Source organism: Vigna unguiculata, chromosome 2 (genome assembly GCF_037176805.1).
Source record: "Vigna unguiculata cultivar grain cowpea cultivar isolate G323 ecotype 2 chromosome 2, ASM3717680v1, whole genome shotgun sequence".
Lineage (NCBI taxonomy): Eukaryota > Viridiplantae > Streptophyta > Magnoliopsida > Fabales > Fabaceae > Vigna > Vigna unguiculata.
In genome coordinates, this window is record NC_140793.1 from 35,324,999 (window position 1) to 35,347,027 (window position 22,029).

Genomic DNA, 22,029 nt, shown 5'->3' on the forward strand with positions numbered 1-22,029 from the left:
CATTGTCTTGTGTTTGTCCTTTCCTTTATACACATCGTTGCTCATTGAGTAGGAAACAATTAAAGGAAGTAAGAATGTGATTGAAATTGGAGAATTTAGCATGTTATAGTAATGGGGTTTTGGAAGCGTTTGAGGATTCAGATTTGGAAAAGGGTGGTTTTTAAGTTTCATTTCTTGTTTCCTTTTTACACTATTTAATCGAAATCAAATTTGATAAATAAACTACTAAAGGCCAATGAGAAACCTTCCTTCAAATAGTAAACTCAATCAGAACAGTCAAGTCAATTTTAGGGAATACAATGATCCGACACCTATATTTTGGATATGAACCAATAGTTGGTCTCATATAAGAATTAACTTAATAAGTTAGAATAGCCTCTGTCCTTGTCAATCTCAGAAACCAATTTTACAAAATCCCAAAATATGGATTAGAAATGAAACTTCAGATTAGGATCTTTTCGACAGAAGAATTTAATTACTATACACAGCAAACTACACCATTATTTTAAAAGCCAGCATGACAATTTATGATTAAATAATAATGTAAAAACCTTATACACTAAGTACATGGGCGTATTAGCTATGCATGCCTTATCTAATTTACCAGTGTTTTATCTAACTTACCCCATAAAAACTAATGGAATTCTATCAAATCCTGCCTAATTTTGTCAGCTGTATAAAAACTAATGGTTCCTACGTTAGTTCACGCCCATCTTTCTCCTATTAAGTCCAGTCTTCAAATCCAATGCAGACAACAGGAAACTAAAAATGAAATTTTCACATTAAGATGGATTAAAAATGACCTAGATGACACCATAAAAATCAATTGAATCAATTTAATGATCAATGATTGTGTACTATGTTTAACTATCTTTGTATGCAAAGAAATGGAGAAAGACTTCGAAGTTCAACACGTTTCTTGGCTGCTCTTCTGAAAGGCTTTCGATTTTGCCACCTTAGACATTCTATCCCACTCGGATACCTACACTCACTATCTTCATCCCTGGTAGCGAACGTATTGCAAGTGAGACTGTGCACGTCTCTCTTCTGTTTCTTTCTAGGGTTTGAATGCCTGGGAGACGGGGTTTTAGGCTCCTCAAATTTACCACTAGTTAATCTGCAAAGCATAACAGATAATCACTAAAAAATACCCAAAGAATTTGCAAAAATGATAGCCTCTTGCAGAAATACATGACAGAACCATTCTTCCAGACACTCAACCAGCTGGAACCTAACAAAGTTTATTAAGTAATGTTCCTAATTTCTATGATGGAGTTGACAACTAATAATCTTTTCAAAATGCTGGCTAGAAAATAATATCTTAAAAATTTCAAGCAACCACAATGTGAAAATAAAACTACTCTCAAACAGACCTGTCATGGTTTGGAGGTAATCCTTCCGTACATGGAGCACACGCGGGACAAATGTAGACTTCTCTTGTGCATGGCAATTTCATGCAATCAAAGTGATACCACTCATTACAACGACAACATGCAATCATCCTTTCTGGATCAAAGGGCTTTCGACAAATGCAATAAAGCATGCATCGTGCCCTTAACAACTATTGTGAACAGCAAAAAAAAAAAAAGTTGATTATAATCTTAATGAAATCATGACAAAATAAAAATGTCTCAACTTTAACATATATAAAAATGACTAATCTCTTACGCTTAGTTCCTCATTCGCATCAACAGGCAACTTTTCACCTTCCACTATAAGTTCAAGAACTTTATCAAGGCCGAGTGCCCCAAAATCCGATGCCACCTGTTCATATTTAAAATTAAAAGTCAGCCAGAGTAATATAGGACAGAGAAGAATCACCAAAGAAAAAAAAAAACCTTTTTGGCTAGTTCTGTCCACTGCAAACCTAAGCTATTCACATTTGAAATTTTCAACATATAGTGATCTTCAGGTGATATGCCCATAGCCAATCCCTATCATGCACTTGGACATTTCAGTACGTTCAAAATTGTTTATATTGACAAGAAATTTTATAAAAGCAGAAAAGTGAATGAGTACTAGTAAAAAAGGGGGCATCTTGATTTTTCAATGAACGCCAAAAAAATATAAACCAAGGCAACAGCACATACCTCCTTCAGATGCTTCTGAATACGCTGGACAGTGGGCTTTGGTATACCATTTAATATTCTATTAACTTGAACTTTCCACAAGGTTTTTGCTAAAGTCAGCTCAAGGTCACAAGTATCGTGCTGATCATAGACAACGGCCACATTGCTAGCCTGTATTAATAAGCGAAATTAACTCAATTGTAACAACCATATTCCAGTTAAGTGAAATAATACAAGAACTAGATAAAAATAAATAAATAAATACATGCCTTTACAGCAGTGGCTAATTTTTCAGAGATGACACTGGTATCTTGATCAACATTAGCTGATGCAAGGATTACAATTTCTTTCAAGAAAGATTTGCATGAAAGGGCTTTCTCAACAAGTTGACTCAAAACATCTCTTTCATCAATCCTGCACATACAATAGACAAATTAAGAGTTAATAAAAAATTTACAGTGAGGATTGTCAAAGGTAGAGAAAACAAGAGGTACGTGATGGAATCCATGTGTCGAAACTGCAAACCACACCTGAATTATCTAGACCAAAAAATAAACAAACACATACACTTATCCTAATCATTTACAAATTTTCCACCATAGATGAAGGTCCAAGACTCTTGTAGAACACCACCTCCTAAAAAATACAGAAAATAAGAGAAAGAAAGAAACTGCAAAAATATATGTAGCTTTTAGAGTGGCAGTTTGCAGAGTAATTCTAAAAAAAATCCAAAATCAACTTTCTATATTACATATTTCTGCTTTAAAAAAAATTAAAAAAAGTGTACTATAAAACATATTAAAATTATAATTGGGTATCCCACATACGTCTGAACTCTGGTCAGACTGCATGCACTTAGCCAATAAATAATTCCAGTTCTGCTATGATCCAATCCTTACTATTTTCCAGTATCTGCAGACAAATGACAAAACCAACCCTTTAAACCCCGCTCCCTTCCCACAACTATGATACCTCACCAACAGACATCTCAACAAAAATCTAATGATACTCTAAAACAACCATAATTCCTTCTTCCCACAAAAACACTTGCCGTACTTGTAACGAAAAATAATATATATAGAAAATACAGTAGCATTAATGTTTATGTACCAAAACTAAAAATACATTATAGTACAAGTATTTCTGCTTGACTTAGAACTTGACTTTACCTAATGTTTTTATCAGTCTTAGCATGTTACAGTAAAATTAAGGGATCAAGAAAAGAAAAACTGAAATTCTCTGAAGCAAATCTTGAGCAAAAATGGTGTAACTATCAGTGCAAAGTGTAGAAAAGTGTTTTCCCAAAAATATAACACATCTATGTGTAGTTTGGAAAGGTCGGTTTTTTATGCTGGTAGCTTTTACATAAGAACTACATAATCTGTTTGACGGCATGTTTTCAGGGAGCTTTCTACAAGTGATTTGACAATCAAGCTAGGAGACACTTCACAAGCAAATTTTGGCTAAAAATTCCTTTCTTTTAAAATTCCCCAATTGTCCTTTTTATATTTTAAAATTGTATCCATTCAAGTGATAATGTCTATATTGTATACACAAAATATCAGCATTTGAAAATTCAATATTTCCAAACTGCACAATATTTGAAAATAACAGCATTTGAGTAACAATAAATATTATTCAAGAAAAATAAGGTCATTTATACATGCTGAACGTAATTATTTAATGTGGACCACATTACCATAAACATAAATTTTCGGCCTCAGACATGAGTTCAGTAAGAACTTTCAATTCAACACGTTTCTTCTCAAACCTCTGCATAAAGAAAAAGAATAGGTGTACAAATGAGTTTCTGAAAGAATGAGACACAAACATACTAGCCGACTACTGCTAAATGACACAATATCCTACCAGTAGAGCACCTCCATTCTGATAACGGAATTCACCCCTTAGAATTTCACAATATGGGCACTGGTAGTTTTCAATGGCTAAGTCTTCTTCTGTTAGTCCAACACATTGTGCATGATAGCTGTCCATACGAAACGTAATTGATGCACCAAACAAATTAATCAATGTATTTCTTAATAATGAAAAAAAAATTAACAGCAGTATGGATACAATTTTTTTCAGACTGAATGATAATTATTTCCTTAATCAGAAAAGCAACGTTGTAGAGAGTATAAACTGAGTGTTTGACAGAACAGAACCAGTGATGAAAACAGAGGAAGATCTTGTTGGGATGACAATAGGGCAGGTTATGTTAGGTGACTACGTGGAATTAAATTGGACACAACAGTTCCATAATTTTTGGAACATGGCAGTGGAATTGTAACCCAAGGTCACAATTGTTGGGATGACAATAGGGCAGGTTATGTTAGGTGACTACGTGGAATTAAATTGGACACAACAGTTCCATAATTTTTGGAACATGGCAGTGGAATTGTAACCCAAGGTCACAGGTGATGGTAAGGTAATATTCTGATGCCATGTTAAAAATCTGTGGTTTTAGGTAAAGAGAAGGGAAGGCAAATGAATGAGAATGAAACACTAACTGATATTAACTAAAGTATTACAGTGTATTGATTGATATGTACACAGAACCTATAACATGTACCCGTATATATATTAATCGTAATAGTAGCTAGTTAGGGGAACAAATACTAGAGGATAATCTTAAGATATGATGAGATATTTCCTTATTTATTAATACTAATCCACTTACATGAAGATTACAAGCTATGAAAATGTTACTTGTATAACAAATAGTAAAACAATTTGTAAAATGAAGAAAAAAAATTTTGAGACGTTATTAATGCTATGGAGAGTAATAGACACAAAACTTGACATTGTACACTTTATTGTACGAATTTGTTATATGTAAATGACGTCTCATAAGCTATTGCCTGATTTATTATTCAGAGCTATGGAACTCCTATTTTTAGAAACAAGACTAGAGGTACTTTACCAGTCCATACAAGTGGAACAAGTAAGAAATTCCTGATCTTCAGAATCATCAAAGCAGCAGATACATTGGTTTGGTTCCTTCAGATCTTGCAAATTGTCATACATTAGCAATGATCTATCTAGAGTCTGTCCCATCTGAAAATATAAAGCAAAGTCCTGAGTATGTGATACGTAAATGGATCATGCAAAGGAAAATATGGCCAAATCAAAACCTTCTCCAATGCATGAAGTAGCGAATTTTCATTTTTCACTGAGGCTCCTAATTTATCCATGCACGTTTTCTTCCAATTTTCCACCTTCTTAACTTCAGATAAAACCAAATCCAGTTCACAGCAACCAAAGGCAATGGTATCTCCATACTCCTGGAAGTAAGTAGTGTCAGTGCTATGCAACTGAACACTGATATGTGAAGTCACAAAATAAAACAAACTGGTAAAGGCTCCACAGCTAGCTGGAAAGCTTTCAGATTTCCGATAATAATATTCACAAGTAGTGAACAAATAAGCTTGATACTCCATGCAAACTAAGAATATACACACAATTAAAATAGATTGAAAGAAAATGCTTAAAGAGACAGGTGCTGCAAAATATAATGTGCAAGCTACAAAGGAAATCAAAACAAACCTTAAGGCTTAAAGTAAATCTACAAATAAATGAAGAAAGTAAACAAACCCACGTACAATTTGTCTAAAAGACAAAGAATATCCTGGCCAAAGTGATCAGTACTTTCTTACGAACAACACAGAAGCTTAGATGCACAAAAAGAGAATCATAGTTTTGTAGTGGCCCCTACGTCAATCAGTTGACCAATAATCACATATAAAGACCACCCCCTACATGCCCAGAAAATTTACCTTGAGCTGCAATATTGAAGACCAGGACCGCTCTCTAAAACTTAGACCAAAAAATTGGCACACTTGCTCTTGCCACAACCTAAACACAAATAAAATACAATTAAACGTATAAAACATTTTAACAAAATAATTGGAAGCAACAGTCTCCATCGACTCCATCCCAGTGTTTTAAGTGATTAAGCAATATATTCTTTACTGAGATGATGCATAATAGGAGACAGACATAGTTCAAAAAGTAGTATTGAAAGGTACAGAGTCAAATTGAAAATGACAATAACAAAAATCAAGCTTATAAAAGAATTCAGAAGTGCAAAACTAATTATCTGCAAATTTAATTGAAACATTTATGAAGAGGGAAGACAATAAAAATTACAAGAATAAAACAGACCAACATAAAAACCACATAAAGGTAAAGTGCCATTCAGAAGACTAAAACCAAATCAAACTAACATAAAGTATAATCTGGATTCTACAACAAACAAATTAGACTTACTTATGTTTTCCAATGGCATCTTCAAGTTGAATATTTACTGCTGTAAAGGTCATATTAATAGTCTGCAGAAAAAGTTGTAGATGTAAGCTGTATGTGGCAAAACAATTTTTCCAACCACTGAATGGAAAAGCCTGACGCTTTCACCGCAACTTTTCTCTCCAAAGTACCATAAATCAATGTCTTTAATCAATCAGAAAGTTTGTTAACTATTCACAAAAAGATAAGACCATAAATTTAATAAGATAATTAAAACCATACACAAGTGTAAAATTAGTTGAGATAAAAACCACTTTATTTTATATGGGAAAAGACACCATGCAACATGAAAAACTACAGCCTGGGGAAGGATAAAACAAAAGGCAGTGAAACCAGAAGGAAGTAAAAAGTATTGTGAATACAACACAAAGTTCAGTCTCCGTGTATCAGTAATAGAAAGGAACCCCTTTGAAACAGTCATGCACATGACAGCGCTCAATCCAATTCAACAGCATGTAAGAGCAAACATTTTAGTTTTGAGGATGCGACTATGGGAGCATTGTGCTCCAACCAAATACACCAATGTACCTAAACCGAACACAGCATGAAATTTAGCTTTTTATTAAAAATATTAGGGAGAAGTAAAACCAGGATGAGGATAGGATATTCCCAGAACAGGAGTTGAAAAACAACGAAAAGAAAGGTTCAAGTGTACACCAAATGCTGTCAAGTCTCTGCTTATCAGAAATGGAAATTTCCCTGAACCAATCATGTGCAAGATACCAGAGACATAAGTATGTCCCAGAGATAAAATCTGTGAAACCCCAACATACGGGGTCTGATTGTAAGCATGATTCAAAAACCAACCTAAAAACGAAAACCACATTTTCTCTTTTGACGTAGTTTCACAACCTCTACACTATTTCCTTTTCCTTATAATATAAGGGTTTAAATACCATAAACATTACTCTCTTAATTTCATTCAAGTTCTTTTCCTTTTGAATTATATATAAATTTATAAATGTCCACACAAACAAGAATGTGGCCACTTTATTTAATAATTAAAAAAAAAAAATCACTCATTCAAACAACAAAATACACATAGCAGAAAATTTCATAACCTAGTACCTCATAATCAGTAAGAATAGCTTGTATGTCAGTCAACTTGCATCTTCTAGAATTGTAAGGACCAGAAATCGCCTCTAATGCCTTCTTAAGCCATTCAAGCCCACCTATCAATAGTTTCAACAGAGCCCCAGAAATAGAGGAATGAGAAAGACCTTCTGCAACCTCCAAAACGTCCTACATGATTAGCAAGCATCTCTAATCAACAACAAAAGAAATTCAACAAGATTAATTCTTAGAAAGCCCCATTAAAAGGCCATGTTCTTTACCCCAAACAGTTTCCAAACACCTGATCTTATATCTCAAATCAAGTTTTATTTATGCCCATACAAAGGAAAGGTTAAAAAATTGACAATGAAAAATCTCGGTGAACAGAATTATTAAGCAATGAACTATGTAAAGGAAAAACGAGATTGCTGTCAGTAGTAACACGCTAAAAATTTCATGTGTAGTTGAATAGCAACAAGAAAATAATCAAATATGATGTGAGCTTCGTAAGGCAAGGCATCCAGATGAACGACTCAAAATAAAGTGTCGAGGGATCAAGTTAATACCATGTTCTTAATAACCAGTAAAAGATAAACCAATTTTGGTGGACAGTTGGGGATGGAGGCAGGGTATATTTGGCAGAAGCATGTATATGTTCAAGGCAGCAGTCAAACACTAAAAGGATGGAGTAAGAAATAATACGTTTATGCATTTGTGAAATGGATGACTGTAACATAAATTGTCACTAGAGGGAAATAGTAACCTCTAAAGAAGGAGAGCAATTGGAGAAAGACAAGGCCCTTTTGCACCACTGCAGCGTAGAACAAGATGCTTGAAGTTTTGAAATCTCACCAAAGTCAAAACCCAGCGATGTACCGGATGCTATGGTGGATTGGATTCTTACAATCAAATCTTCCATGTTACACATTAAACCACTGTCTATTTGATGCAGAGAGCTATCCAGTTCAAATAAGCACCGGGCATCATCTAGTACAGAAAATGCTTCATACTCCCACGTTCTGCAGTTTTTCAAAACCAATTCAAGCATTCCTCTTTCTTCAAATGATACTTTAAGATGCTTCGATTGAGAAACCAACATCTAAAAGTAGATGATCAAATTGTCATATTCATAATGATCATGTTTTCTGCAAACTTAAGGCAACAAAACAAAAGAACAAAACAAGCACCTGTAAGTCCTCAACTTTCTGCATAGAATCAGAAGTTTGCATAGAAGAGACGAAATATGGTTTTGAATTCTTTAACCAGGAATTAGCTTCTGATAAAGCGTCCTTGACATCATTAAGTGAAGGAAGAATAACAAATATGTTCTCTGAAGCTCTATAAAAGGAAGATAAAAAACAAATTTATCATTAGCCAAAACAATTGTTGTAAATAGGATAAAATCTTGTTATTAGTAGGGTACATTTATTCTCTTTCATAATTTCCCTACTTCCCTATTTCTATTAATAGGCCATTTAGCCTATAAAACTTGTATTAAATACACACTGAATATACTCAGTTCCTTTTTTTCAAGTTCTCTTCAAGTATAATCTTGTTGAAGCTATAAACATAAAACATCTCCAGCTGCCGATAAAAAAATAAATAAAACATCTCCAGCATAGCTGAACCTGATCATGTCCTCAAAGTCCAAAATAGGAGCCTCATGTGAAAGCATCCCTCTAGCCCTTTCCTCCCAAGGAATGGCAGCAGTAAGCATGCAAGACAGATTGACAAATTGTTTCTCTCCCTCAATTTGAAGCCTGAATAATCAATAACAAGCAAATGGTTGAAACTAGAAAAAAATAAAACCTAATGATTTGCCGGTTCAGATGAGGAAAGGGCATTTAAAATTACATGGTGGCCTCCTTCAAGAGTTGCTGGATGAATTCCAAAGGCATCTTAAAATCATGTGCCTGTACCAATTTCACATTATTTCAATCAGTTTTCAAAGATTAAAGAACTGCCTGAGCCTTTAACATGACAAAGTTGATTAGTCCTTGAATACTAAGAAATCTTCTTCTTTTTCATATTAAAAAAAATAAAAAAGAGGCAAGGAGAGAAAGGAGAAAACAGTATTAGAATGATCAAATATAATAACTTGCCTTCACAGCCTTTTCCCGACAGTGAGCCTTCTTCAGCTCAACCTCAACCAATGGCAACTCATCAACTGAGAAATATAAGTCAAACCTTGAGGCAGTGTAAACTAACAAGAAAATGAATAAATGCATGGGTCTCGAAAATGAAAACGTTAACCCATATAACGCAGCAACATTCCCTAATACCTTGAATTTTCAAAGATAAACCTGCTTCAAAAATACTATTCAATTTATCAACGACATTGTGCTGATCTTCCTGCATGTGAACTCTCCCTAAAACATCATTACAGTGGGAAACCCATGAAACAGTATCCGAATGGTATTGCCTTAGAAGCTTGAGTTCTGGTACATCAACTGCAAAATTTTCCCATTCCTTAAGCAGCAAACTAACATTCTGCAAGGTTTCTTAGTCAATAAAGCAATGCCTTTTAACCATCATACAAAACAAAAAGAGATGAAAAAGACTGAAAATGCAAACCTTGAGATTCATAGGTCCTTCTAACATATCATGACATTGAGCACTACAAGATTCAGCCTCATTTAGTAGATTCTGAAGCACATCTATCTCCGGGAGTTGAACTTGAAGATCCCAAAACTATTGAAAGCATGAATTTCACATTATTTTGTCAGTAACTTGAGTAATGCACACGTGTGTTGTGTCTGTGTATGACGTATATTACTCACATAAATGTGAAACACCTAATTTAAAAATGAATGATTTATTCACATGATCACGTAATAACAATTCTATTCCTGTTATTGATAATAATTATAGTCAAGTTCACATGAACAAGGCTTGAGAAATTAACAAAGCCTGTGCAGTTTCCAGGGTTCTTATTACCTCTGCTTTTAGTTTATAAAGAACATCAACATGTAGTGCAGCAGGCTGTCTAGCTGAGATGCAGTTTCTGACACTATCCAGCCATGCCTGACGAGCATCAAAGAAATAATGTTAGCAACATGAAAAATAAAACACTGCATAAATCAACAAGACCCTGCAGTACACCAAAAGTGTACATTAGCTCAAGCACAAAAATTGCGGCAGTTAAGAACATGAGCCAATCTTTGTATCTGGGATAGAGATGGACTCACAAATAAAGCAAAAAATGGATAAAAATCAGGTGAACTCTTTCCACAACAACTATTAGCTCTCCATATTTTGAAAATAAAAATAATTTAAGTTTGTGTTTAGTACATGGTATTTTTAGGGTTTACTCACATTTAAAGATTAGAAGATAACGTTGACCATTTTTGTCTTTAGATTTTACATTTTGCAAGTTATGTTGTTTGTGGAAGTGATTTCTTCTCCTAAACATAGTTTTACTTTTCTAAACAGCCAGCATTTAATTCAGGCTCAAAATTTAATGCCCAACCCCATTTTGGCTCCTCATATGGACATGATAAGTTTAGTGGGCTTGAATTAGGCTCTAATCCAAAATTATGAGAGTCACTAACTAAGAATTACCCCAGAGACTGAATTACTGCCATTTTCATACCATCAGGATGAACACGGGACGGCAGTCATGGTAGTCTCACATTACTAGTAAAGGAATATGGAACTTCCAGATTATTTTCATCATGAGGAAAAACTGAAACAGCAGTGATAACTTTCAAGATCAGATTCGATTCTGGGAAGGAAAGATGGATTCTTTTTTGAGTTGTGACAAACACGTTCTGATAAAAAAATATCTACAGATATCCGTAACTTTGTAAATAAGAAAATGACATCTTGGAGAGAAAAAAGAGTTTCAAAATATTAGCAATATAAATGAAAGATAAAGCGTAGAACCAGTAAAGTTAAAAAATGAGCCAAACTATATGTAAGGAAACACCTACCTTGGTTGAAGAAATTTTTCCTTCCAATTTCTTATTTTCTTTCACGTAGATGGGTAAGCCACAAGCTTTGGAGTATAAAAGTTCCAACTCAGACATCTGCAAAAAAATAATTTTAGTCTAATTATAATTAGCAAGAACATAAATTGTTACCCGATATAAGTGTTACCAATATAAAGTTATGAAGAAAACACGTGTGATGAGTCTAGGAGAAAGTACATTTAAAGACATTGACAAAGCAGTATCAATCTCCTGAACAAACAACCTTGCTTCCTCTGCATACTCCTGCATCAATAAAAATTAACCAAAAAAAAGGCAGAAAAAGGCAACTACCACAGGCATTAACAGTTTGTTAAGAAAAGCACCTTCAGTTTATGATAACAAGGCTCATTGCAAGGTGCAGGACTAAATTTCAGCAACTCATCAACGGATTCTAAATGAACTTTCTTTACACTAGAGTCTCGATGACACAACCATATCTCAATTTTAGTTACACAGTCTCTTATCCCTTCTGCCCATTCCTGAGCTTGAAGCAAATTCCTTACCATGTCTCGAACCTACATTCCAAAAAGAAGGAGAACTAAGTAAGTCAAGTACATCACGGTGTACACATACAACAGTATTTAAAGAGTAATAAATAGATAGAACTCACAGAATCCATCTCAGAACCAGCCCAAAGAAATTGTTCAGCTTTCCTCAGTGCAGTAACAAATGCATCTTTCAAAAAGACATTTTGAAGAATAGAACTAGATTGCAGAAGCCACTCTGTAGCAAGTTGAGCAAAAGTGATGGAGCCACCTTTTACCTACACATATACCAAGAGTCTCAGACGGAAATAGTAGTTTTTCTTAAATCACAAATGTATACAAAACAATACAAGCACTACGTTAGCTAATTTAATTAAAAAATTAAACATTACCATTACAGGAGAGCAGCAGTCAGATATAGAAATGGAGACATCATATATTTTTATTGCAGAAAACAAGTAAATCCAACTATTAAAAAAAATATTAGAATTTGGAAATTTTGGAGGGTTAAAAAAATGTATTTGTATATATGACCTTTTTGGTCAAAGCACTGAGACATGAAGGCTGCCTTTTCACACTTCTACACTCAGCTTTGTCCTCGGAAGTATATTTGTCCATAGAATGGGCCAAGTCATACAATTCTGCAAGTGAATGACGATAGAGAAGACGCAATTTAACAGTTTTGCACTCACAAAGGTGTTCCCAGTGCTGCAAGAGAGAACACTAAATTCAGTCAATAATATAACAGCACCCAAGGGCACAAATTAAACAAACCCAAGAAATCTGAATCTGTCAAGTGACTCTCGACCACAATAATATCAACAATACAAATATTTTCTATCACCTATAAAGTCTAGTCCTACATGACACATGAATGGAATGGGAAATTTAAGCATGTCTATGTGCACTAAATCCTGATCACTTTAAAACAACAAGCAATCACCAGGTACAAACAGCGCTACCTTCTGTTAGAAACAGAGAGAGAGAGAGAGAGAGAGAGGAAAAGATGAAGAGAAATAAACACCATGAGGAAGATGCCAGACACTTAATACATAAATTCATAATCAACTAACCAACTTATGAAAATCCAAGAAATAATAGTGATCCATATATCTGTCATGTCATGTCATGCAACAATACAATTTTCCCTTATCCCTTAACAGCAGAAACAGAAGTGCATAGTACAGTTTACTTATTTTCACTTACATAAGACAAAAACAGACAACCCATATGCTTTTCCAGGGACAGGCTGGTTTTCTGATGCGTTCACACTTCTCATAGCCAGAATATTGAGAGAACCCACTTAACTTGAGTGGCTATCTTAAGAACTTAAAAAAATCCGTTGGGTACTTTCAATCTTAGGTTGAAACAAATAAGTATGATTCAGCTATAAAAATGGATATTACATACATTCTTGGGGCCGGTAACACTTTTTTATTTTGCTTTGACATTGATGCAATGGTGGAAGATGAATTGTTGATGGCAACTACATATTTTAATATTTACATTATTTGATCATCAATAAATCAATAGCTCAATCTCGTGCATTTACCTCCAGACAGACAAAAGCTGATGGCCTGCAACCACATACAACAGCAGAGAGATAGAGATATTGCTGGCATATGACGCATGCTGGATCCTACAAAGCACACCAGTAAACACAATCAGAAAATGGCAAAGCCATGAGTTATCATTTTATATTACCATTGGTAAAAAAAATCATACTTCTTCGGTTCCCACAAATTGGGGACATTTTCGAGGAGCCATGCGAGAAGACTTAATAATACCATTTTTCCAAAGTTTCTCTCTTCGAGATTTTTCTTTAACTGATATTCTCAGCAATTCGTTCCTCAAATAAGAAGAGACCCTGCTGTCTACTTCACCATACTAAAAATGATGACAATCAACAAGCAAGATTAGTCAACAGCTAAACATTTTTATCTGAAAAGCATTAGAGCACTGTCAGATTTAAAATAGAACGATAATAAATCTTCCTAAATAAGAAAATCTAGAAACAACATAAACAAGTCAAAACAATCTTACAAGACTTTAAATCAAATACGAGTTCAGACATTGCAGTTTCATCATGGCTCAAGCAAAGTAGGCGACCATTTTAGGAGCCAGCCATCACAGTTTACAAAAGCATGCCCTACCCCCTTCCCCCAAAAGGGTACACAATACTTTTTTTAAGTAATCAGTTGCAGTTATAATATAACAATGACCAATATGGAATCATCAATTCATGTAGCCCACCCCACATAGCAGGAAAAGCTTAGTTTTTATTGTTATTGTTATTTTGTTATATATAATAAAAACATCAGTCAAGACTAGCTTAGTCGCAAGATTGCATAAACATACGACTTTCTCAAGCCTTGGCATCTTGATCACACTCTCTGACACAGTTTGATGTGATCAGCAGGATAGACGTTTTTTTCAAAATCTAAGAAACCCAACCCATTTTCAATTGACCCATAATATTAAGGCCCTGACATCATTCATTCCAACATTAATCTTCACCTTTTTTTCTACTCCTCTGCATACAACAGTACCAAACCCCCTCTTTGGTCCTTCTGCTTCTAGATTCAACACTTGATTCATTTGCTAGTTGGTTTCACTACTCCTAATTTTAGTTTGGTTTCTTTACTGTTTGAGAACTTGATTCAAGTTTCTGATCACTATTGGGTTCCACTCATTCTCTATATTGGAAGTTTCACATTAACTAGAAATAAGGTTAATTTAGAATATATAAGTGAGTGCAAATCTCACTTTACAAGCCGGTTTTGTGAGGTTGAGTTAAACTTATAGTCAACTTCTTAATATGATATTAGAGTCATGAGTTTAGAGTCTATCCTAGCGAAATTTGATGTTTGTTGATCTATTATTCCACCCGCTATTAGGCTGCTATTGCACCACCTATTAGTGTCTAGTCTCACGTATGAGATGTATATGTCTCAGCGTATGGAGGTGTGTTGGAAGTCCCACATTGATTAGATAAGGTCAATTTAGAGTATATAACCTCATCTTACAAGTCGGTTTTGTGGGGTTGAGTTAGGCTTAAAGTTCCCTTCTTAAAACTCTAATATGTTTTGTTGTTTCTAATTACTTTTAAACATGGTAGTTGAATCGTGAATCGTATCGTGTATCGGAGAGCTTAAATTTTGAATCGTGAATCGTATCGTGAATCGTACGATTCATAAACATTTTATAAACATTAAAAGAATGCAGTTTATACTTAAATATATAAGATAGATAAATATGTAAAGAGAAAATTAATAACAAAACAATCTCATAATCAAAAATAAAGTAGTTGTATCTATGTGTATCTACCATAGAGTTTCACAATTTCAGCAACATGGCCTTCAAAAAACAATGTGGTTGCTGCATAAGATTCTTTCAACTATAGTTATATGCTACTAAACAAATTATGCATTATAGCCATCCAAAAAATAAGTGTTTTCGAGCACACTAACCTTAATAAATAACATTAATAAGTTTCAATGTGCGGAAAATAAAGGGGGAAAAAATTAGGGTTTCAATTTGGGGGTATATCTGTAGAGGGAAAAACTAGGTTTTCAAATTGGGGTAAATTCGTATCGTGAATCGAATCATGATTCACACGATTCGGACTCGTATCGTACGATACAAGTACGATACGGGAGTAAAAACGATACAACTCACGATTCGTATCGCCAGGGACCTGAATCGTATCATATCGTACGATTCGTATCGTGAATCGTACGATACTTACTACAATGCTTTTAAATGAGAAATGAACTGCTAGGGAAGGCAATGAGGGTTCACGTGCAACTAGAGTTGGAAGCAAATCTGTTTGTGTTGTTGATGGGGTTCTAGATTTGGAACGTGTGAGTCGTAAGTTTGCGGCTCTGAGAAATTCAAAGTTATTTTGCCTTTTTTTCTCTTTTATCAGTACATGTGTTTTGACACAATTTTGTATTTTTGGTAGGATGATCCATGTTGTACTCGTACAATCTACAAGAATAGTGATCCATGTACTTTGTTTGCTAGACATGAATAACAAATTGCATACCTCAAAAATTAGGGGCTGCTTGGCTTGTTTTCTTGTTTTCAATTTAGTTTATATTTTCCCTTGTTTTAGAAATTGCAACCATGTTTTCATTATATTCCTTGTTCTCAAAACTTTTAAGACCAAATAGAGAAAACTAACAAATTATTCATAAAGTTTTTGAAAAATAAATAAGATGAAAAACTGTTGCATTTTAGGCATTGTTTGGTTTGACAAAAACATTTTCTATCTTTACTTTTAATTACAATAAAGTTGTATTTTTCACTTGGTTTCCTTTTTAAAAGTTTGAATAGGAATTAGTGAAAAAAAAAAAAAAACTTTTCATTATTTTCAATGCTTCCTGTTTCTCAAAAGTTTGTACAGGAAACAACTTTTCATTGATTCCACGGGATATAGAAAACATTTTATTATTCAAACTTTTGAAAATGGGAAACAAAATGAAAACAAAAACATGTTTTCTCAAACCAAATGCCTCTTGGTAATCATAGTGAAAGCATATAAACTGAAAATGTAAACAAGAAAATAAACCAAACACCCTATTAGATTCTAACCTCATCAACAAGTTATTACATTAACTAATGTAACAAAGTCATAGCAATGTGCAAACCTGGGCTACTACACAAAGAAGCTCCTCATGAGATAAGACAGCAGTTTTGTGATACCGCTGATAGAGATCAGCTCCAAAAGCACCATGCGGTAGCCAGTCAGCAGGAGCAAAATTGACTGCCTCTGCACAATTTAAACCTGAGAACACAAACAAATACAAAGTATGACACACTTCAGATTATATTTAAGATTGTAATTTTGGATGAAGACAAAAATAAAATTGCATACCAAGATTGAAACCTCCATGGTAAGACCTGGGGAAGGTAATAACAAAATTCCCAGGCTCCTGGAAAACATCAAATGAGAAGAAACATGTCAAAGATTATATATAAAAAGAAATGACAAGCAAAAGAAGTAGCACAGCCGTATTCATTTACTGGAAACATACATGGAGGGACAGTAAGTGTAAACGAATTTTAAGTGTAAAAGAACTTCAACTGCAACCCCCAATGTTCCACCTAATAAAATTATAAGTATTATTGTGGATTACTTATTTACTTGGATATTATATATCTTAAACCCGATAAATGATACCTGAAGTATACTGTAGACAGGAACTCCATTTTCTTGCAATACAGATGGATTCAGCATAGTAACAAGCTGAAAAAGCAGATCAGGTTGTGCATCAAAAAGATCAGGAAGACTGCTTCTCATCACCTACAAGGAAGTGGATCATTTTACTATCATTGCCAATGAATTACTTAAAATTAACAAATATGAAATGTTTGGATTGTTGGGTTTGTAGGGAAAGGAGGGGAGGATTTATGTTTCAACATTGAAGTTTCAAATGACAGTGATAAAATGTCTTTGAAAACTAATGATGGATGACTGGAAGATTACATGATTATATCTCATTTTGAAAAATGTTCAAAATTTTAAATAAAATACTAATTCAAATTGAAATATTAACACATCCTAAAAATGATCCCATCTAAAAATACTGAGAGGACCACTAATTTAAGTGAACTACAGTATAAATAAACTCCCAAAGATAAATACAAAAAATAATAATCAAATTTTAGATTTCAATGTGGGAAATTTAACACATGTTTAGCAGCTTACACTTCTCATAACCATATTTTATATCACAGGATACCACTACATAAAATCTTGACAAAAGTTGCCCAAATTAATGATCTCATTTCTTGACTAATAGTTCGCTTATACAATTGACAACTCTATTTACAAGTAAGGAAAAGGAGAGCAGTTTTATGGTTATCTTTGTATCCTGTATCCAATAGCACGATTATAATGAACGAGAAGAATCCATTGGAAACTATTCCCTCTTCATAAATTCTATTCATAGAAAAAGACACTTCTTTGTCAGGCACACACACTCCATGTCCACCCACAGTTACAGTGTGCATGCAAGTGTTTGTGTGAGATATATCAAAAAGTAAAAATAATGCATAGATATAACAAGGACCCAAGACCTACCTTCTCAAAAGCACTGGATTGACTACCAGGCACACTGTACCAGCACTTTGCCTCTCCCCTAGAACAAAATTGAAATCAGAACTGAATTGCAGCAGGGGCTGGGGAATAAACTGAGGCACATAACACTCATAAATACAAATATATATTAAAAACAAAATGTAAAGATCATAAAAACATAGCAAATATTGGCAAGTTGAGGTTCCATGACACTGAAGATAAGAAAAAAAGCACAAATGCAGAAAGAAAAACAAAAGAAAAGCAGATTAAATAAAATGCAAAATTCATGAATTCTTTGAAATGCAAAAAAAATAAAATTGTGAGCCAAATTTAAGTCTTCGGTAAAATAAGGCCCCAGGTTAAGTACACCAGAGATTTTCAGCTTTCCAAAAGCAAAAAAAAAATGTCAAAGTCCAAAATTGCCACAATTTCACATTAGAATGTAGAAGTCACACAAATTTAAACAACAAACATATTTCGGCATGGGGAGAAAATTTGAAACAAAAACTCATTAGACAATTATAGAAAAGTTTCGTTCTTCCTTTTTTAAACTAAACATCCATGTTAATTGAATGTAGTAGTTGATGATTAAATTTGTTTGGAGTGGTGGTGGGTGGGTCAATTGTGAACGATTAGCTTTCCACAAAGCCTATGAAGCAGCACGTGAATTGCGTCCAAATTTTCAAGTAAAATATGCACTTTTATTGAGTCACCGCCAAGCCAAACATGCTATAAGATTATTTACAAACCTATTGCCAAAAAAAAAATTGGCAGATTGACGTTAATTTTTCTGTATGCAATAAGCAGTGCTCAGAGAAAGTATGATTGAAGGAATTGTTCTATGCTTAGGTAGAAAATTTGGAAGAATGTAATGTAACTAGTTTTTGGTATAAGACTCTGTCTGGAACTAACATTGAATGCACAGAGAACTTTTGTAGTTCTGCTGCTGATCACATATTTTGCTAGGAAAGCTTTTCTGTTCTCAAACGGAGAATAATAAGAAGCCACTAGGATTGAGCTAGTTGTGAGAGGTTTGGATAATTTGTCTCAGTTCACAAGTTCAAACCTCCATGGTTCCTTCCATAATATTCTTGCTATCGGATTGAACCGACAAGTTTATGTGGAACATCAAAGTGCACATCATTAGTAACAAGTTTACTACAGTTAAATTTTCCCTAATACAACAAAATCTTCTTCTTGTGATCATGTTATGATTCATTGAACATGTTAGGTTCATTCTCCATGGCCATAAATTATCCTATTAACATACATAAAAAAACACATAACTCCTGAAAGAAAGGGTTCTATTTTATTGAAACAGACAAGAATTGATGGCTTGGCGCTGTTATAATATATATTACAAAAAAAGAAGATAATTGTACAAGAACAACACAAATAAAGAAAAGTAAGGCATACCAGTGTAGATAATTCATTGAGTAAAAGCAGTGATCCTCAAAATGCCAGCAAAAGGATGAGAATAGCATCCCAATATATAGCCAGGGTACCATGACGCCGGTGATATTGTGATGAACAGCTCGGAGCATTGAACCTTTCAACTTAGGCAGGTTATTAAGATTCCACGGGTTAGTTGAGTATTCTTCCCATAATTTGTCATCAATCCATTCTGGTTTTTTATCAGCTACACGTGGAAAACCACTCCCATAAACAGATGTATCCAAGTCATTTCCATACATAACCTCAACCTCACCAACCAAACCCTCCACAATATCCCAAAATTTTTTCTCTATTTGCACTCTTGAAACAGGCCCCGATCCAAACCATCTCCTCCTTGACAGATCCGCCTTACGTCTAAAAGCTTCCAATGAATAGTGCTTCCCAGGCACAAAACCAAAGCTGTCCCGATCAGAATTCAAGCAGTTGAAACAATACCAATTACCCTTTGGAATTTGCTTCAATGGCGGGGAAAGACAATATGTATGCCATCCCTTATCACATCTGTCACACAAAAGCATGAGTTCCCCATGCAGACCACTTTTACACTGTTCACAAATCTGATCATGCTCTTCTCCTTGCCCTTTACTATCCTTCGGTTTCAAACAATCAACACTCTTGTGAATCCTCTTCGACACCAAAGGTTTCACCCCACAATCACTCTTGTGCTCCTCATACAAGGTTTTCTTACAACTCTGGTCTGTCCCTTGATTCATCTGGTTATAAAAATTCTCGTAATCATACAAATGTTCCCGGTACAACTGACACAAGACATGCTTAGCACAATCCGAAATCTTCCCAGTGGACCTGACAAACCGAGCAACATCCCCCCATTTCTTCCCATCAACAACCTTATCATAACCACCATACCGCTTCACGGCATTGAACAGCTTACACAAGTCCAGCTCCGCCCCTTCGAACACAACCCTTTTCCTGGACTTCTTACTACAGTGATCCTTCAAAAACCTAGAATACTCCAAGTCAAAGGTCTTGGAGTCACAGGAAGCAGGGCGTGCCTGGAGCTTGTGAATGGCCTGAGTCTTGGTAGGGAAAGTGAAAGCGTCTAGATCCAAAGCAAAACGGGGTTTCCAACTCTTGGGAGGCACAATCTTACAAATTCCATAAGGCTCAGCCTCGGGTCTAATCTTGTAAATATACTCCAAAGGATCCTTAAATTCATCCTCAGTAGGGTAATACACAGGCCCTGCAGGTATACTTGAGGATGCTACACTCAAACTAGGTCCTACCACACCTTTCTCAACGGCTCTAGGTTTTCCCTTCCCCATCTATTCTATCACCACCGCCAACCAATTCATCAATGCCAACACTTCAAAGATAACTAACTAACTAACTTACTATGCGCCAAGCAATAGCAGCAGCAGAGAGAGGTTGTGGTTTAGTTTACCTTTTGGCCAAGTGGAGTGACAGTGGCAACAGCAGCAGCAGCAGCAATAGCAGCGCAATGAAGACAGGAAGATGCAGTGGAGTCTTGTCCAGTGTACAGTGCCTTTGATTTGGTTTCGTCTGCTATTAAATAAATTAATAATATATAGCTTCTCTCTACTCTGCCGTATCTCACGGGAAGACTTCTTTCCAAAGATAACTCGTCATCCAGATACTTTGGTTGGTCTGCTTGGGTTAGGTTAGCTTCACACTGAGTCAGGCCCAATCTTCTTCTGGACACTGTTTCACCTTTTGCTTCCTGCACCCCGTGATTACAATGTTTGTTAACTTTCATTTCTTACTTGTACATTAATTTTCTTTTCTCGCTGTCTATGTATTCTCTTACATCCTATCTAAAATCAAGCAAATTCTGTATTGTTTTTTACATGTTCTTTATCCTTAATGTCGGCTTTTTTTTTCCGCCCGTGTTTTTACATCATATATATATTTAACAAATACCGAGAAAACGAAATTTGTTCTTGTCTCTGTTTATGGTGTGTAGCGGTAAAAATGGCAACCATGAGTGATGCAACGCTGGAACAATGACGGCTAGTGGTACAGACAAAAGGGAATGTGTAAACAAATTCTTGATAATAAAATTTTATGCCAACAATTACAGTAATTCGATGTAAATATTGAAATCAAAATTCTTATTTTTACAACTTATTCCTTCGCTAAAATCTAATAAAATATCTTTGTTATTGTTAGATATATAAAAGAAGTTTCATTGAAGAGACAACACAAGTGAAATCTAAATTCAATCACATAAAATATTGATATTATTTTTAATCTAAAAGAATTTATAAAATTTTTATTTTTATATAATATTTTACTTTTTATTTTTAACCAATGTTAAATTTTACTTGTCATTTTTTGTCACGAATTACATATTGATTTCTTCACTAACTTGTCACCCTTTCACTTTATGTCTTAAATTAGTTTTCTTTTTCCACTTTTTAGCTATGTTTTCTTGGAACATGTGTTCAAAATTGTATACAAACTTTTATATTTTTTATTTTTTACAAGTATTTTTAAATTATTCGCTTAACTACTTTATAAAATCTATTATTTATATTATTTTATTCAAATCGAGAAACTGTTTCTGTAAAACCACTAACAGAAAAATATTGACCATTTTAATTTATATAAAATATAATTTGTAATAA

General features: G+C 34.4%; 1 protein-coding gene across 3 annotated transcripts; it reads right to left on the minus strand.

The window, feature by feature from the left end:
- Positions 1-760: 760 nt before the first annotated feature.
- Positions 761-20,982, minus strand: LOC114174716 (transcription factor jumonji (jmjC) domain-containing protein). Of its 3 annotated transcripts, XM_028059556.2 has the most exons (33): positions 19,385-20,970; positions 17,972-18,029; positions 17,069-17,191; positions 16,763-16,820; positions 16,536-16,672; positions 13,609-13,770; positions 13,436-13,522; positions 12,418-12,591; positions 12,009-12,161; positions 11,722-11,913; positions 11,576-11,641; positions 11,360-11,455; positions 10,365-10,451; positions 10,002-10,118; positions 9,710-9,917; positions 9,530-9,594; positions 9,282-9,340; positions 9,056-9,187; positions 8,615-8,765; positions 8,191-8,526; positions 7,443-7,616; positions 6,339-6,400; positions 5,846-5,924; positions 5,204-5,353; positions 4,993-5,126; positions 3,939-4,056; positions 3,769-3,842; positions 2,339-2,483; positions 2,091-2,240; positions 1,839-1,934; positions 1,669-1,764; positions 1,374-1,561; positions 761-1,117 (listed from the first exon to the last, which is right to left on the minus strand). In XM_028059556.2, exons 1-33 carry the CDS (start codon positions 20,704-20,706, stop codon positions 868-870), a joined length of 5,499 nt encoding a protein of 1,832 aa, XP_027915357.1. In that variant the 5' UTR covers positions 20,707-20,970; the 3' UTR covers positions 761-867. The 3 variants fall into 3 exon arrangements, with proteins under 3 accessions (XP_027915357.1, XP_085524394.1, XP_085524395.1); XM_085668268.1 differs by lacking the exon at positions 1,839-1,934 and having other exon boundaries at positions 19,385-20,973; XM_085668269.1 differs by lacking the exons at positions 761-1,117; positions 1,374-1,561; positions 1,669-1,764; positions 1,839-1,934; positions 2,091-2,240 and adding an exon at positions 2,637-2,705 and having other exon boundaries at positions 2,348-2,483; positions 19,385-20,982.
- Between the last annotated feature and the right edge of the window lie 1,047 nt (positions 20,983-22,029).

Bases quoted from the DNA above. Each gene is read 5' to 3' on its own strand.
- LOC114174716 (XM_028059556.2), bottom strand. From the start codon at position 20,706: ATGGGGAAGGGAAAACCTAGAGCCGTTGAGAAAGGTGTGGTAGGACCT. The intron at 16,821-17,068 runs GTATCATTTATC...GATGTTTTCCAG, and splicing joins CTGTCTACAGTATACTTCAG to GAGCCTGGGAATTTTGTTAT. The intron at 10,452-11,359 runs GTAGGTGTTTCC...GATGCTCGTCAG, and splicing joins GAAAAATTTCTTCAACCAAG to GCATGGCTGGATAGTGTCAG.